This window comes from Vanessa cardui, chromosome 18 (assembly GCF_905220365.1).
Source record: "Vanessa cardui chromosome 18, ilVanCard2.1, whole genome shotgun sequence".
Taxonomy (NCBI): domain Eukaryota; kingdom Metazoa; phylum Arthropoda; class Insecta; order Lepidoptera; family Nymphalidae; genus Vanessa; species Vanessa cardui.
Genome location: NC_061140.1, coordinates 7092370 through 7108216, shown reverse-complemented (window position 1 = coordinate 7108216; position 15847 = coordinate 7092370). Strand labels below are relative to the sequence as shown.

The 15847-nt window shown below is 30.7% G+C and overlaps 1 protein-coding gene across 1 annotated transcript; it reads right to left on the bottom strand.

The window, feature by feature from the left end:
- Positions 1-12449: 12449 nt before the first annotated feature.
- Positions 12450-14504, bottom strand: LOC124537431 (allergen Tha p 1-like). The gene is made up of 3 exons (XM_047114268.1): positions 14343-14504; positions 13793-13983; positions 12450-12751 (listed from the first exon to the last, which is right to left on the bottom strand). The coding sequence occupies exons 2-3, from the start codon at positions 13980-13982 to the stop codon at positions 12561-12563; spliced, it is 381 nt and encodes a 126-aa protein (XP_046970224.1). The 5' UTR covers position 13983; positions 14343-14504; the 3' UTR covers positions 12450-12560.
- Between the last annotated feature and the right edge of the window lie 1343 nt (positions 14505-15847).

Sequence of the window (15847 nt, the reverse complement as noted above, 5' to 3'; positions counted from 1 at the left end):
GTTTATCTCGTGTTGCAGATTTTTTCGTTTAACTAATAGATATATGAAATCTAAAATGCTCGAAAATGCACGAACGCTGTAAAATGCTCGAAACGTCGGGATGTTAAAAATAATTAATATACGCGATTCAAATCCGTTATAACTAGTTTTATTTCTATGTGTAATAATCGCGAAAACTTAAGACAACATTATAGGCAGGTTTCTTGAATTTTTATTACACGCTATTGTCAGTATTTTCCATAAGGTCCATGTAAGCTATTTGAAAAATTGCACTTAGCCAAATTAGCTAGCGCAACGAGATACATATTTTTTACTTTTAATAGTAGCAATATTATTTTATTCTAAATACTGAAGTAGGTATGTTTGGTTTTTTGTGTACCTCTTAAATTCTTCTTCAATTTGAATATTCTGAACAAAAAAATAACACACACACTAAAAATAAATTAACAAATAAACGAAGTACATCTATCTACCTTAGAGAGTTACCGTTTATGGTTTTAAACTTAAATTTGAATATCGCAAACTAGACTAAGGATTGGAGTATTTAATGATAATTACTTATCACGTGTTTTATAAGCAAAACAAGTTAAGAAAACCATGCCCTCGATAATTTCAAAGGTGTCAATAAATGCTTTTTATATATGCTGTACCTAATGTATAGCAGTGATCTCCAAAATACACAATATATCTTTTGTCAAGTACCAGAAAACTCGTCATTTGAATCCTCTTTTAAAGTACTAAATTAAGTTTGTATTTATTGGTTACCCGTACAGGTTTGCAGACGGGTAAATAGTCCACCTGATGGTAAGTTGTCACCACCGGTAAACCTTGGCACGGTGAGAAATAATAAGGATACCTTGCATCACACCAATGCGCCACCAACTTTGAGAGCTAAGATGTTATGTCTTATCTAATTACTCTGACTCACTCGCCCTTCAAACCGGAACACAACAACACTAAGGATTGGTTTTTGCCGGTAGAATATGTGATTAGTGGAGGGTTTTAGGAAGGTTTGAGCAATTACGTAGACGGGTGCTAACCAAGTCTTACCACCCTGTTGTTTGTTGTTAGTTCCTGTTACAAATAATAAAAAATCTATGGTACACTTAGATATTGCAAATGGACCTTTGAAGTATTATATTCTAAAGGTCTTTAAATACGCTTCTGGGTATCAAATTATCGCTTAAGTATAATATTACGAACTTAGCCTAGATATCTTGAACTTGTTTCCTTAGAATGTTTTAATAGCTGTAAATATCTTAAGTATTTGAAGCTGTTGACAACATTAGTTTTTTTTTTAGAATAGAATATATGTATTATAAAATGTTTCTGTTATATCAAAAATATGTTTAAAATATAACAGACTGGATGTCGTCCGTGGATTTGCTCGCTTTTTGGGGGTTTTTCGTCCGGTTTTACGCTTAATGTGACAAATAATAAAGTTTATTTCCTTTCTTGGGTTTCGACCTAACTTCACAGCAACGTTCTTTTTGCATTTAGCTATGAATATATAATATAAGTATAGATATTGGTTTTAAATACATAAATCATAACATTATCGACTATATCGACTACATATATATGGGTAGTTATTTTATCGATTTATTTAAGTCATCTTTCAAACACAAAATTTGGTATTGCTGTGAAAATTAGATTGAACTCTATTTTAATTGATAGTCTGATAGAATTTTTTGGGAAACTAAAAATACACTACACAATGAATATATGTATATATTAGTAAATGACTACCACAATTTATAAATATAAACAAAACAAAGATTATAAATATAGTAAAGGTAAGATTATAAAAGATAAGATGGGTACGTAAAATTAACAGTCGTGTCCAAATTATACATTTATGGAAATTTCCTTAATCTTTACTTCTGTGACTAAAAATGATTTTAAAGATGCCGTTTCGAATGCTCTTTTTATTTTCTTGTTAACTTATGGCCGCAAGAAACCTGTACGAATACGTCAAAGAGGTTTTTTTTACTTAGTTTTTGCTGACGTCTTGTTTTATATTGCATACATCGTTCGTATTTAATTATTTAAATCGACTGATCAAATGGGCGTATCTAAATTAAAGTCGATTAGCAAAACAGGTATCGAATTATTATTTTTTATCGTAACTAATATTGTAAATATAAAAATAGTAACGTTTTTATAGCGTTTATTTGTTACTCCTCCACTGATGACCTTGAAATTATGTAAACGCGTTGTCAAATATAGTTAGAAGTAGAGTAAGAGTAATACAGAGAAGCAACAGGGGAAAAGTCACACATATTAACAGGAGAATTGCAGTCGTTATTTATCCTAACAAAGAAAAGTAAAGATATTTTATTATAACTACTGATAACGGACGACCTTCTACCCGCTGGTCCGACGACATTCGCAGGATCGCCGGTAGAAGCTGAATGAGGGATGCAGAGGACTAATAAAGAGGCGCGCTCTGGGGGATATGTTCAGCAGTGGACAGCAGTGGCCTGATGATGACGATGAATGTTATTTTACCACTAATGTCGTACTTAGATGCACCCAGATGACTCAATGGTTAGAACGTGTACATCTTAAAAGATGTATGTGGATTCAAACCCTGACACCACTTAATTTTCATGTTTTTAATTGTACTGGTTATTAATATCTTTTTAATTAATTTTAAGGAGGTATATCTTTAATTATATTGTTTATTTATAGTGCTTGGTTATCTAAGGCCTATCGGAGGCATTATTTTTATTCACCTTTACAACAACTCGAGCATATATTTTATAATTGCAAATAGCCTTCAACGATATAATTTACAATGCGTTATAAACTTTTGGTAAAAAATAAGGAAAAAAAAACTAAAATATTCCTGATCCGTGGAAAGATTTCTGACAACGGACGCTGCCTCAAATATTTCCATTTAACTTTATGATTTTGTTTTGTATTTTTGACTTTCAGGAAATAGTCAATTGTGTTATTTATTATAGTTTCTATTTTCAGTCATAGGAACCCTTTTTAAACTATATTAATGGGGAATAACAGAACCTTACTTTTTAAATATAGCCTTTTATTTACGGTACAGTATTAATTACTCCGTAATGGTTCTCTGTGCAAGTCCGTCTGGGTAGGTACCACCCACTCATTAGAGAGTGAGTACTGTTGTTTGGCGGTAGGTTTGTTGTGTACCGTGAAGGGCGAATGAACTATTGTAACAAATAGTTCCCAAGGTTGGTGGTGTATTGGTGAAGCAAGAATTGGTTGATTTTTCTTGCAGCGCCATTGCCCACAGGCAATTCCGGCATTGGTGACCAGTGACCACTTACCATTTGGTGACCCTTTTGCTCATAGGCAAACCATACCATATCAAAAAAAACCGTAAAAAAGCAAATAATACGTAGCCAATTATCCAATTTTAAATAAAATTATACAATTTTAACAAATCCTAATATTAATTTAACAGAGAAGACTTTAAGATTTTTTAAGATAATCTTATTATTAATTTCCCTTAATATACATGCAACTTCACTTTAAAAATCACCTATTACACATTGTGTTTATGCGTATAAATTTAAATGAAGTAATTAATGTGCATAATATACCTATCACTACTTCTCGATTTCCATTTAAGCACGATAAGGAAACTCTACAATAATCCTAGTGGTTTCTTGCGGTTCAAACGCAGGCAAACGCCACTGAACTTTCTTTTAATTATTTTCTGTTTATTTTTTATTTCCAGCACAGCGGTGAAGGAAAACTTCGTGAGGTGCATTTGTTAAAAAACAATGGAATTTTCCGGGATGAGTATCAAAGCAACCCGTATCGGCGTGGTGGAATAAATTCCAAATATTTTCCTTGCAGGTAAAGGAGGCTTTCCCCCAGCTGTGGGAAATTTGCAAGTTGTTACTTCTTTAATTTATCACTGAATGTAACTTTTTTAAAGACAATTATTATTTTTATTACAAACAAGTATGCATAATAAAAAACTAGATCAGTAATCGACATAGTCGTTCATTATACCTAGAAGTCATTTTGAAATATTTTTATAACAAGTACCTACTGTATTCAACGGAATTGATAATTACTAACATTACATGATTGTGATCAAATTATCTTGCTGTGATTTATAAACCAGTAATAAAAGGATTCATTGATTATAATAGGAAAACAGTTATACTTATCTAAATAATCACGTTATTCATTTAATGCCAATTGCTACATGGGTGTAGCTTGTAACAATAATCGACATCATTTATTATTCAGAACAAAAAAATTTTACACACATCATCAGTTTTGAGACAACGTAAAATCTACTTACGCCTAAATACAACAACAGCCTGTAAATTCCCACTGCTGGGCTAAAGGCCTCCTCTCCCTTTATTCCACCACGCTGTTCCAATGCGGGTTGGTGGAATACACATGTGGCAGAATTTCTATGAAATTTGTCACATGCAGGTTTCCTCAGGATGTTTTCCTTCACTGCTGAGCACGAGATGAATTATAAAGACAAATTAAGCACATGAATCAGCGGTGCTTGCCTGGGTTTGAACTTTATATTTTTAGTGAAGCAAGTTAATAAATATTTTAGAGAGTATTTTGTGACTTGTTAGAGTGTCCTAACGGTGATGTCGTGCTGACCGATTTCGTCCTCGGCGCCTAATCTCAAGAAAGAGCAGATAACGCAGCCACGCTAGACACAGTATAGGGCAAAAGTGGTTCAGGTTCAGGTTTCATATACACGAAACTTCCAGTTCCTTGCAGAAACCCTATTTTACCTTTTTTTTCTATTTTTAGTACGGGTTCATCAACCCGCAAATATGACGTTGGTTACCTTGTAACAAGTACTTCGTTATTTAGACTATCATGATCTTTACTAGGATTTTATTACTAACGATTTTAAGTTTTGAAACATATTTACCTATTAAATTATTGCGAAAGCAATTGAGAATCAACAAACGATTAAATATTTTTTATGTCATTTTTAAACCTGACCTGAAATTGACCATTAATCGTGAATAAGATCTTTAGAAATTATTCGTTAGAAATCTACTTTTTGTTTATGAAATCAAACTCTTATTATCAAAAATAATACAACAAAATAACTCGTTTTTTCTACTTGGTCTGATATAAATATTAAAAATACGAATTAATTTACTGTACAGACTCGTTCAAACAAACATTGTGTTAAAGTGCTCGGGGTTTTTTCCACTTTCGCCCTACATTATTGTAGCAATTTTATTACTATGAGTATATTAAGAATCGGAAATGTTTTGCACAAGTGCAAAGTAAATTGATGATGATGAGAATTATTTTTAATTACAAGAAAGACCAATCCCAAATGATTTGAAACAGTAATTTTTTGACGATATTGATAATAAATTATATAAACACTGCATTAAAATACAATCTTTTACTAACATAAGAATTAATGACATTGAATGCTTAAATATGTACAAATATGAACTAAAACTAGTTACTAGTTAGTTAGGAATGGTGGCAAGAATGCTAGCAGCATTTCCCCGTTGAATCGCAATACCGATCCTTTGGGCAAAAAACGAACCAGCCCTCCTGTCACCAGTGGAGGCAATGTGTCGACGAGGTGTTATACTTTTGATGAAGCTTTTTGCACCACTACTCCGAGGGCCACGAGGGCCAAACGTTTCGACAGCAAATGGAACAAAAAAGTAAAGTAATTTACTGCATTAATAACCAAACTAAATGTACAAATATTAAATATAAATTATATATGAGATCGAGGTAACTCAATGACAAACCAGGAGTTTCACGAGTATATCCTCACTGAAATCAATGCTGAGTTTTAGGAAAGCCACTTTAAAGCTACATGTATAATATTTAGGACACATCACACATTACCAAATCTCTTTTTTATATATTATTTTTATAGATTAAATAAAATATGCTTTATCTTAGTTTATATTTTATAATTATCTAAATGTCCTAAATAAACTACTTGAATAGTTCTTCCCTAATGGCGTGAACTTCTATTTCCTCTAATGTGTTTAATGTTTCTCTTTGTGTTTAAGGCGGAAGGAACCTTACGTTTACATTTGAATAAAACTATGATAATTATTTTACCTCTACCTTAAGGTTGTTTGGAAGAGATCGCTGGCTTAGAGATAAGCTCTTGTGCATCGTTCTTGAATGTATTTTATAGTTTGTTTATTCGCTTATAATACAAAGCAAATTGACTTTATAAAAAAAACTAGTACTTAATCGCCCCCGGCTTCGCTCGCGTTTTAGGGTATTGGTTGTCATGTGTCAGGCTAAATAGCCTAGTCTTTGTCCTTTCTTGAAGTTCAAGTTTGCTTCTTACCAAATTTCTTCAAATCGGTTCAGCGGTTTTTTGTGAAAGAGTGACAGACAGACAGTTACTTTCACATTCATAATATTAATATAAATGATCCACGCCATTAAAATGTTAATCCGCAACTCGCAACTAACAAACTCGTAGTCTAGAACTATGAAAATTGTTCATTCAAAAAAAATTACTTTACGTTTCAAATATTAAAACATATTTTGAATACAATATACAATACACTTTGGGCTCGGATTTCCAAGAGAGAAAAATTACTCTGATCTGTCAGCGTAAGTAAGCGAAGAAAATATAAGGCAAAAAGTAAAGACAATTTTGGTTTTTAAAGCTTTGGGCAGGCCTTTCTGGGTAGGTACCATCCTCATCACTCATAATCATTGTACTGCCAAACAGAAGTAATCAGTATTGTTGCGTTCCGATTTGAATGGAGTGAGCAATGAATTACAATCTCAGTTTCCAAGGTTAATGACATTAGCGATGTAAGGAATGGTTGATATTTTTAGAACGCCATTGTTATAAGCGATGATGTTAATTTAAGGTCAGATGGCACATTTAGTCGGCCGCTCACACAAATCACAAAAAAACTACTTAAACGTCAAAAAAATTATCAATATAACTATAGAAATCATGATACATTATGAGATATTAAAGTAATGTTGTGGTCCATATAAATAACTATAGATATTATTCAATCTATTTATATAGATATCCAACTTTATATTTTACAATAATTAAACTATTTCGAAAAACGTTTTTCTAAATTAGTCTTACCCTATATTTTTAGTGTATAACACTTTACGCGATTCATTGAGAAATTATCCGTTAATAAGAAAATAAGGAAAGGTTAATAATACGTATCAGAAAAAAAGTAGTTACAAAAAATGTATGCACTGGATACAAAGGTATTATCTCTTTTCTTTTCGATATTCTGATTAATTAACAGTAAGTTAAAAATATACAGAACTTAAATTGTAGAGGGTAAATGAAGCAAAAAAAAACATTCTAATCCTCGTATCACGACAAACAGCTGAGTTGTAGCATAAAAAAAGTAAGCGAGGTCGATATTTTCAAATTAGGCTTTTCTAAGCTCCTCACATATCCAGAAATCAATCAGCTCGGATCATTTTCGTTTCAAAATTTCTACGACTGGACAATCATTACAATACCAAGAAAGGCAAGAAAGAGAAAGCAATAGTTAAATTAAAGAGTCAATATGTTGCGTAAGTGATATAATGCAGATATCGAGAGTAAAAAAAGTTGGTATACGAGATCCAAAAAATTAAACTAACAATTGAAAAATCGTGTATATATATTACTTTATTCAAATAGATACACCATCATACAATACTTTACACCATCAACTAAACACTTAAAATTAACAACTAATATAAATAGGTAACATTCAAAGTGATACGTCTTTAAAGGTGTAAACAACATAGTATATGAATCATACCATCTACATTATACATTGTATACATAGTCAATTAGTATTGTAATAAAGAGTTTCAGGGAAAATAATAAACTAAGAAACTCAGGTTTCATCAACAAAACATTGCTTATTTACCAAAAAACCCCTGTTATTTTAATTAATTACTAAAACTGTTTTGATTGTTAGATATATCTTAAGTTAAAAACGTATGTATATACTAATTACGCTTAACACTAAATCTATAAGTTTAATAAAAAATAAAAACTTAATTAATTAACACATTTACAACATCATTACTAGCTAACAAGCCTGTTATTGTTCATAGCATCATTAAATTGTAAATAGCAATTTGAAGAAAAAAAACAACTTTAAACTAGTATTTAGTATTTTCTGAATTTTGGCTTCTCATAGACTAGCTCACTTTAAGTTAAGGAGGAGCAAAGAAACAACGAAAAACATTTGGCAAAGATCCGGGTCAATAATCACCAAGATTTCACGTTAAATTGATACTCAATTGAAAGAGTTGAAAATCTTACAACAACAGCCTGTAAATTCCCACTGCTGGGCTAAAGGCTTTCTCTCTCTTTGAGGAGAAGGTTTGGAATATATTCCACCACGCTGTTCCAATGCGGGTTGGTGGAATACACATGTGGCAGAATTTCTATGAAATTTGTCACATGAGATGAATTATAAAGACAAATTAAGCACATAAATCAGCGGTGCTTGCCTGGGTTTGAACCCGCAATCATCGGTTAAGATGCACGCGTTCTGACCACTGGGCCATCTCGATCTGGAAAATCTTAATGTGTTATTATTTATGTGGATATTGTACGCGATATCTTCTACGTTTCTTAATTATTGTTATAAACGAAACAGAAAGGCAATGAAAAAAAGAGAAAAAACCCTGAAAACAAATTATTGGAAAATTAAACAGACAGAAATTGTTGAAATTTATTAATAAAATATAATAATGGTCCTATTAATTTTTACCCCAGAGCCTCCAGATCTCTTAATACGGGCTTGGATGTAATTTACTTTCCCTACTCATGAGTATCTCTACTTAGTGTAAAATATGTATTCTGTAAAACCAATCAAAACAATGATAGTCTTAATTGAAAATTTACTAACGCTAACCTTTACTTGTCTTATATTATTATTATATACACTTTAATATTTATGCCTTGCAGTATATTACAGGAAACTGAGTCATAAGAGCTTCAACATGTAATATTATTTTTTACGCGGAATGCGTCAGAATACTTCATAAAAATAGTTATTGAAACGTGCACTGCTTATTAAGATGATGTTGCTTTTTATTTACATCGTATCATTTATCCTTATTTACTTTATATTTTTAAATGAACATTCAGTGTACTTAACTTGTGGAAAAATTTAGAAACATTTCCCTTAAAAATATAGGAGGCAATAACCAAGAAGTGTTTTTTTCGGAACTAGTGATAGGTTTTTGACAATCAATAAGAGTAACGCTTCTACATTGATAAAATATTTTTCTTCTAGACTTTGAATTTTATTTTTATGTTATTGCTTATTTTAAAAAGACACGAGTAAGTAGTCACCTAATGTTAAATAGTCAGAGAGAAGGTCATAGAGGTACTATTGTTTTACTAGCTATAAGCAATAGATAGGCAAAGAAAAAATCTCGAAAAAAAATTGAAACAGGTTATTGAACAATGTAACCGAGAGAAATTGTTTAAAATTATTTATAAATTATAATTTAATTAGAGGCCTTGTTTTGTGACATACGGAGCCGAAACATGAAAACTCACGACAAGGCTGGTCCACCAGTTTAAAGTCGCTCAGCATGCTATGGAAAGGGCTGTGCTCGGCGTTTCTCTGAGGAATCGCATCAGAAATGAGGTGATCCTTCAAAGAACCAATGTCATCGACATAGCCCACCGGATTAGTAAGCTGAAGCGGCAGTGGCCTGGTCATATTTGTCGTAGAACCGAAAACCGTTGGGGTAAACGTGTTCTAGAGTGGAGACCGCGTCTCGGCAAACGTAGTGTAGGACTTACTTGGTGGTAGGGCTTTGTCCAAGCCCGTCTGGGTAGGTACCATCCACTCATCAGTTATTCTTCCGCTAAATAACATTACGCAGTATTGTTGTGTTCCGGTTTGAAGGGTGAGTGAGCGAGTGTAACTTCAGGCACAAAGAATATGACATCTTAGTTCCTAAGTTTGGTGGCACATTGATTGGCGATGTAAGGAATTGTAATATTTCTTACAGCGTCATTGTCTGTGGGTTATGGTAACCACTTACCATTAGGTGGCCCATATGCTCGTCCGCATAAAATATAATTATATCATAAAAAAATAATAAAAAAAAACGTCCTCAGGCGTGCACTTGGAGAGGCCTATGTCCAGCAGTGGACAAAAACGTACTGATGATGATGATGATGATGATGAAGATGATGATGATCCTTTGTTGCCCCTGAGTTTCCAGTCAACTTAATATCGGTCTTCAAGTTTAAAGAGCAATCCGTCCGATCGAAGAAACAAAGGCGTACCAATAAAATCATATGTGTAAATTGTAAAAAATTATGAAATAATATAATAATGATATACCAATACAATTAGTAGAATTTTATTTGTTTTATAATTTTATTCAGACTATTATTTCAATAAAATTTATTCATATAATAGTATGATGAAAAAAATTACAACTTACTAAAATTATTATCTATTTTTTTTATATCATTAACTATTTTTTTTCATTTTAGATAATTACAAAATAGCACTTTTAGTTACATATTTAGTATATGTATACAAATAATAATTTAATCCTTCTTTTTATAATAAGTACAAAACTAAAGAACGTCTTTTGACTACTTATTAATACAAATTAATAATTTATATAATTAAAGTAATTCAATACAAAAACCTTCAAATACTTAGTTACACTTATCAGTGAGATTGTAACTTAGATATAAACTAGCTAAGCAATGACTGCTTTAACTGGTAATTATTTATCCGGTTTTACGAATTTGTTATTTTAATCGACAATATTACATAACCCATTATATAAGTAATAAGCTGTTCTGTGATGATAGATCGCTACGTGATGTTAGTCTTTGATCTACTAAGATATTTCCAAAGAAAGACCATTTCCTGGCATTGTCTTTTGGTGACAATACTTTTGATATTTGATATAGCATTTTGAATGTATGTATGTATGTAAGTATCTTTGTATGTATGTATGTATGTATGTATGTATGTATGTATGTATGTAATTATTATTTATTATACATTAAACATTTTAACATGTGACACCACCTTTCTCTGAAATCATGACTGTGTTTCTAAGCCCATAAGGTTGTCTGGTAGAAATCGCTACCTAGCGATAATACCGCCTTATTGTGCATCTACTTTTATTTTGTATATATTTCATTTTTATTGTTAAATTACTGTGTTACTGTGGTGTACAATAAAGTATATTATTATTATTATATTTCTTGAAAAATATTCCCGTCTTCGTAATCTCCTGCTGTGGCTGATGATCTGGCCAGGTAAACCTTCAACATCGATTTATGAGGTGAAAAATGATAGAACGGCGACCATCTCAGAACATGATAACCACCAGGACACTATGACTATGTAAGGACTTGAGCCTATTTTCATTTTTGATTTTGAATTTGCTGAAACAACGCAATTATGGGTTTCTTCCACGTTAAGTGGTTAAAAAGTTGTCCAACTAAAATCTAAAATCTACAAAAAACACCAATAGTATCCATTCCGTCTTTTCAGGGGGATTATGGGATCACATGCGCATGTAATCGTGATGCTTTCCCTACCATAGTTGGCCTACCTACCATCGGGGTATCTCGTACGGAAAAGGTGGTAAAAGCAATGCTTTCTCGGCAAGAAAAACGTCTTCGACGAATTGGATTTCGGTTAATTTGTTCAAAAGAAATTACGACTTTGGGTTTTTCCCAGGTAATGGGGAAAACTGCCTTTCTCTGAATTGGCTAAGGGCAATAAGAAACAGCACCACTCTCCTAATAAATTTGTTGTATTGTTATATAATAATGTTGTTGTAAAAATTGTATATTTTTTTATGTTTCACTTAGCAGTATAGACAAAATCAAATTTTAAACCTAGAAAATATTTGTTTATACTTTTCAGTTTAATTAACTCTAATTACATTTATTAACACGTTTTTTTGTTTCACAAAACTTGCTCAGATGCGGGAATACCCCGTTCAATTTCAAACAAACAAACTCATCAACTTTATAATGTTATAAAGTTCATTACTGTGTTTGTCTGAAATATAATATTATTTTAATACCTTCAAATAAAAACAAAAAATAAGTAGTAATAATTTATTAATATTCATCTAAAACTATGCGCATCGTCTATACAATTAACCAAATACAAACAATGATACTACTACAAACGAGACAAGTAAATCATTTTAAGCCATTTTTTTCTGGTATTTCCAAGAAAAATATGATACAGACAATAACGTAACGAACACTAGAAAAATTAAATTGCATTATGTAAAATTGATGAACTTTTTGATTTGATTATCTTCACCAGAAACTGTTTACGACTGACATAGTTTAATAAGTGTCTAGTTTCTCTCTTTCTCGCATCATTGATTTGACATTCGAAAGAAGAAGACAGCATTGTTTAACTAATCACGTCTTCAACAACATATATAGGTGTAGCTGTAGTAATGAAATGTAATTAAATTAAATAAGTGTTTATTATTTTCATAGCTGCACATTCTGAGTCTTATTGTTAACACAATTAAGTGTTATATCTAAATTCAGATGTTCCCATAATTCTTCATTCTTTTTACGCTTTGATAGCCCTGAGTTCATTCTCATATTTAGTAACATATTTGCGTTTTGGGTCGTACTTCGCGACAAGTTGTTCCCAGTAACTCTGTTCGTTGTTGATCAAATGACGGATTACGGTTCTCGTTCCCTTACGCTGGACTTCGGTACATTTCTCACACTGATTTTCCAAAGCCTCCTTAATGTGAGCTGGGAAAATAAAAAAAAAAAATATAAGTTTTTTTTTTTTTTGTTGATGGTACTAAGCAAAAAGTCTTCACATAAATACCAACGACACTTATTACTATAGAACAGTTTTAATTTAATAAATATGAATAAGTCAGGTCTTATTTAAAATAAGATTTACTATTTAAGAATTAGACTAATTTATCTTTTTTTGTAATAAAAATATATATAAAAAATATGATAAAAGTTGTAAAAAAAAATTAATGACACATTAGCTAAATAATTTCTTGTTATTAATATTTTTCTACTTTACGTTAATTGATTAAATTACGTAATTGATGTAAACGATGTATGACGCAATATTTAATTGTAATCCTAATTGTCTAATTAATATATTAAACGAGTTTGTTGTTTTGAATTTTTATTCGAATTTATTGCAAAAAGTAAATTGGGGGTCTTAATTATACGGTTTTTGTATGAATTAGGAAATAAAATGCATCGTGCAATAACATTTATCCTATAAACAATTTTTTGGTTTATTTTACAATCAAAACAAAATGTTAATGTTTTTTTCTTAACTATTATGAAGGCTGAGGTTTCAGGGAAACTGATGAATATCGCTGTACATAGTTCACAATGTCGAATATTTATAAGTTTCAAAAAAAACTAACTAGACAATGACTAACAATTCATTAAAAATATTACAAAGATATTTTGTTAAAATTTAAAAGTGATTTACGAAAAACATAATTTTATCCTCTTAAATGATTGACATATTCAAATAAATATAATTTCTTTAAGCAATTCATAGAATTTATTTCCCTTTTTAAATTGAAACTTATTGATTAAACTTTTTTTAAATGGTAAATTTATCAAGAACTAAAAATTTGACTCTTAATAATCTTTTTACTTTACATAACAGATATGTATAAACATTTAATAAATCTGAAACCATAGAGTATATTGTCCTAAAGAACAATGACGAATGCTTTGAAAGTACTTTTAAGAAAAGAATAAAAAAGGAATTATAATAGCTATACAATTTATTTTAAATATTATACTCACATTTTAATTCGCGTCCGTCGTTCGTGCATTTGCCCTTTTCGAGCACACACGAAATGTAAGCCGTTAATAACCTTCGGTTACTCAAAATTTCGTCAATGTTAACTTTGTCAAAACGATCGGTGTATTTATCCGGCCGAGCTGCGGCAAACGCAACTAGTGCCAAAAAACATAATACAATAACACTCTTCATTCTGAAACAAAATCATTTAATCATTAAAACGTATATTTGAAACAACCCATTGATTCTAATCGAAGTTTAAACATGTTTACATGTTTAAGATATAGCATTCAACAATTTCAAATCATAAAATTAATTAAAAACTGTTGTTAATATTTTGCATCAATATTAAACTGCATAATTAATTTTAAAATACAAAAACTAAAATAAACTGTTAAAAATACAATAGGTACACAAATATTTCCTTATTGTAAAATTGAATAAAACAAATTCATAAGCGTATAAAAACATCGTTCGTACGTCAGAATCCACGAATAAAAATACTATTAAGAATATTCCATTGAGTAACACGAATCACAAAAAATTTAATACCTTAAGTTTTGTCGTAAAATAGGAGCACTTTCAACGGTCCGAGTTGATAACTGAGTCCAGAGGGCGAGCTATGATTTGACTTTTTATACACTATTAAAAAACGAGATTTTTGGACGCGACAAAACAAGTTTCGGTTAGTACATAGTTCGCGGAACGTTTCGTCAGAGATGTCGTTAATTTACCTACAAACTTTAAGGCTGTTTGTCATTATGTTTATTTTTTATATAAACGAATTAGCAAATTATTTTAAATATCCGTACGTCCTCGGATTTAATTATTACTCGTTATTAAATATATAGTTATAATATAATTGTTATGTTTATCCATCAAAGCATCAATTGGAATCAAGCAATCATTTTTTGTCGTATAATCAAAATTGTTTTCGAAAAATCATTACTACAGCAATTATTTAAAAAAAAAAACATTCAACAAAAAATTGGAATAAAGATAAAATCAACGTTTCTCGGTATGTACATATGTTTGTTTAGTGTTAACAACTGGGCCGTGATGGCAATTTAGTTAGACATGCGCTTTTTATCTAAAGAGTTTATATAGACAGGTTCTATATCCATCAGACAAATAACAAAATGTAGAAAAAAATTAGTAACCGTCAAATTAAAATTTTAAATTTGGAAGTTTGTTCACTCCCGAGTTTCGAAAAGCGCGTAAAATCGTTGGCCCTGAACTGTTTCCGATCGTGTTTTACAGTCCCATCGGATTATTCGATTGTAAAAATCGGGAGTAGACTTATGTTTGCATGCACACTTGTGCAGAATAATCTTAATAGTCTCCTGATATTGAGAAAATCACAAAAAAAATTCACGCTGTATGTATATTACTTTTTGAGAAGAGAATATTACATTTATGCATAGCAAAATAAAAAGGTTGTAGGGTTTTAATAGTAAAATCGAATACAAAAATCCAAAAAGTATTTACTATCTTAGCGAAGACGAATTATTTTACGATTTACAATAACATTGTTTCTTTTTTTAAATATCTCGAAGATAATTTCTTATTTCAAGTATTAAAAGAACACTTCGAATTGATACGATAATGATATATCATTCAACTGTCAATTGTCACAGTCGTGTAAACGTATCGGTAAATGGTACATCAAAGCCTCGTAGATACAATGTTGCAATTACGAATTAATTGTATTCTTAGCTTTTTATTTTTTTTTTCAATTGCCGTCTGTGTTTTTTTTTCGGGTATCATTTATTATTTCGAGTTTGTAAGTGATAATAAACAAATCTGAATCACTCATTTTTTTGTTTTTTTCCTTTGTACCTACCGTCAAACTTGTTCTATTTGTAGCAGATTGTCTGTGTTCGTACAGTGGAAGTGGATTGCTATAGAAATACTTGTATTTGGTCTAAAAGAACTTTTATTATAATTTTTCACTCACAAGAAGAAGGAGACACTTTAGACTAAAAATAAAACTGTTAATAAAAATTTAATGTTGCTATTATTATAATACTATTAATCATTATCATAGCTAAAAATAA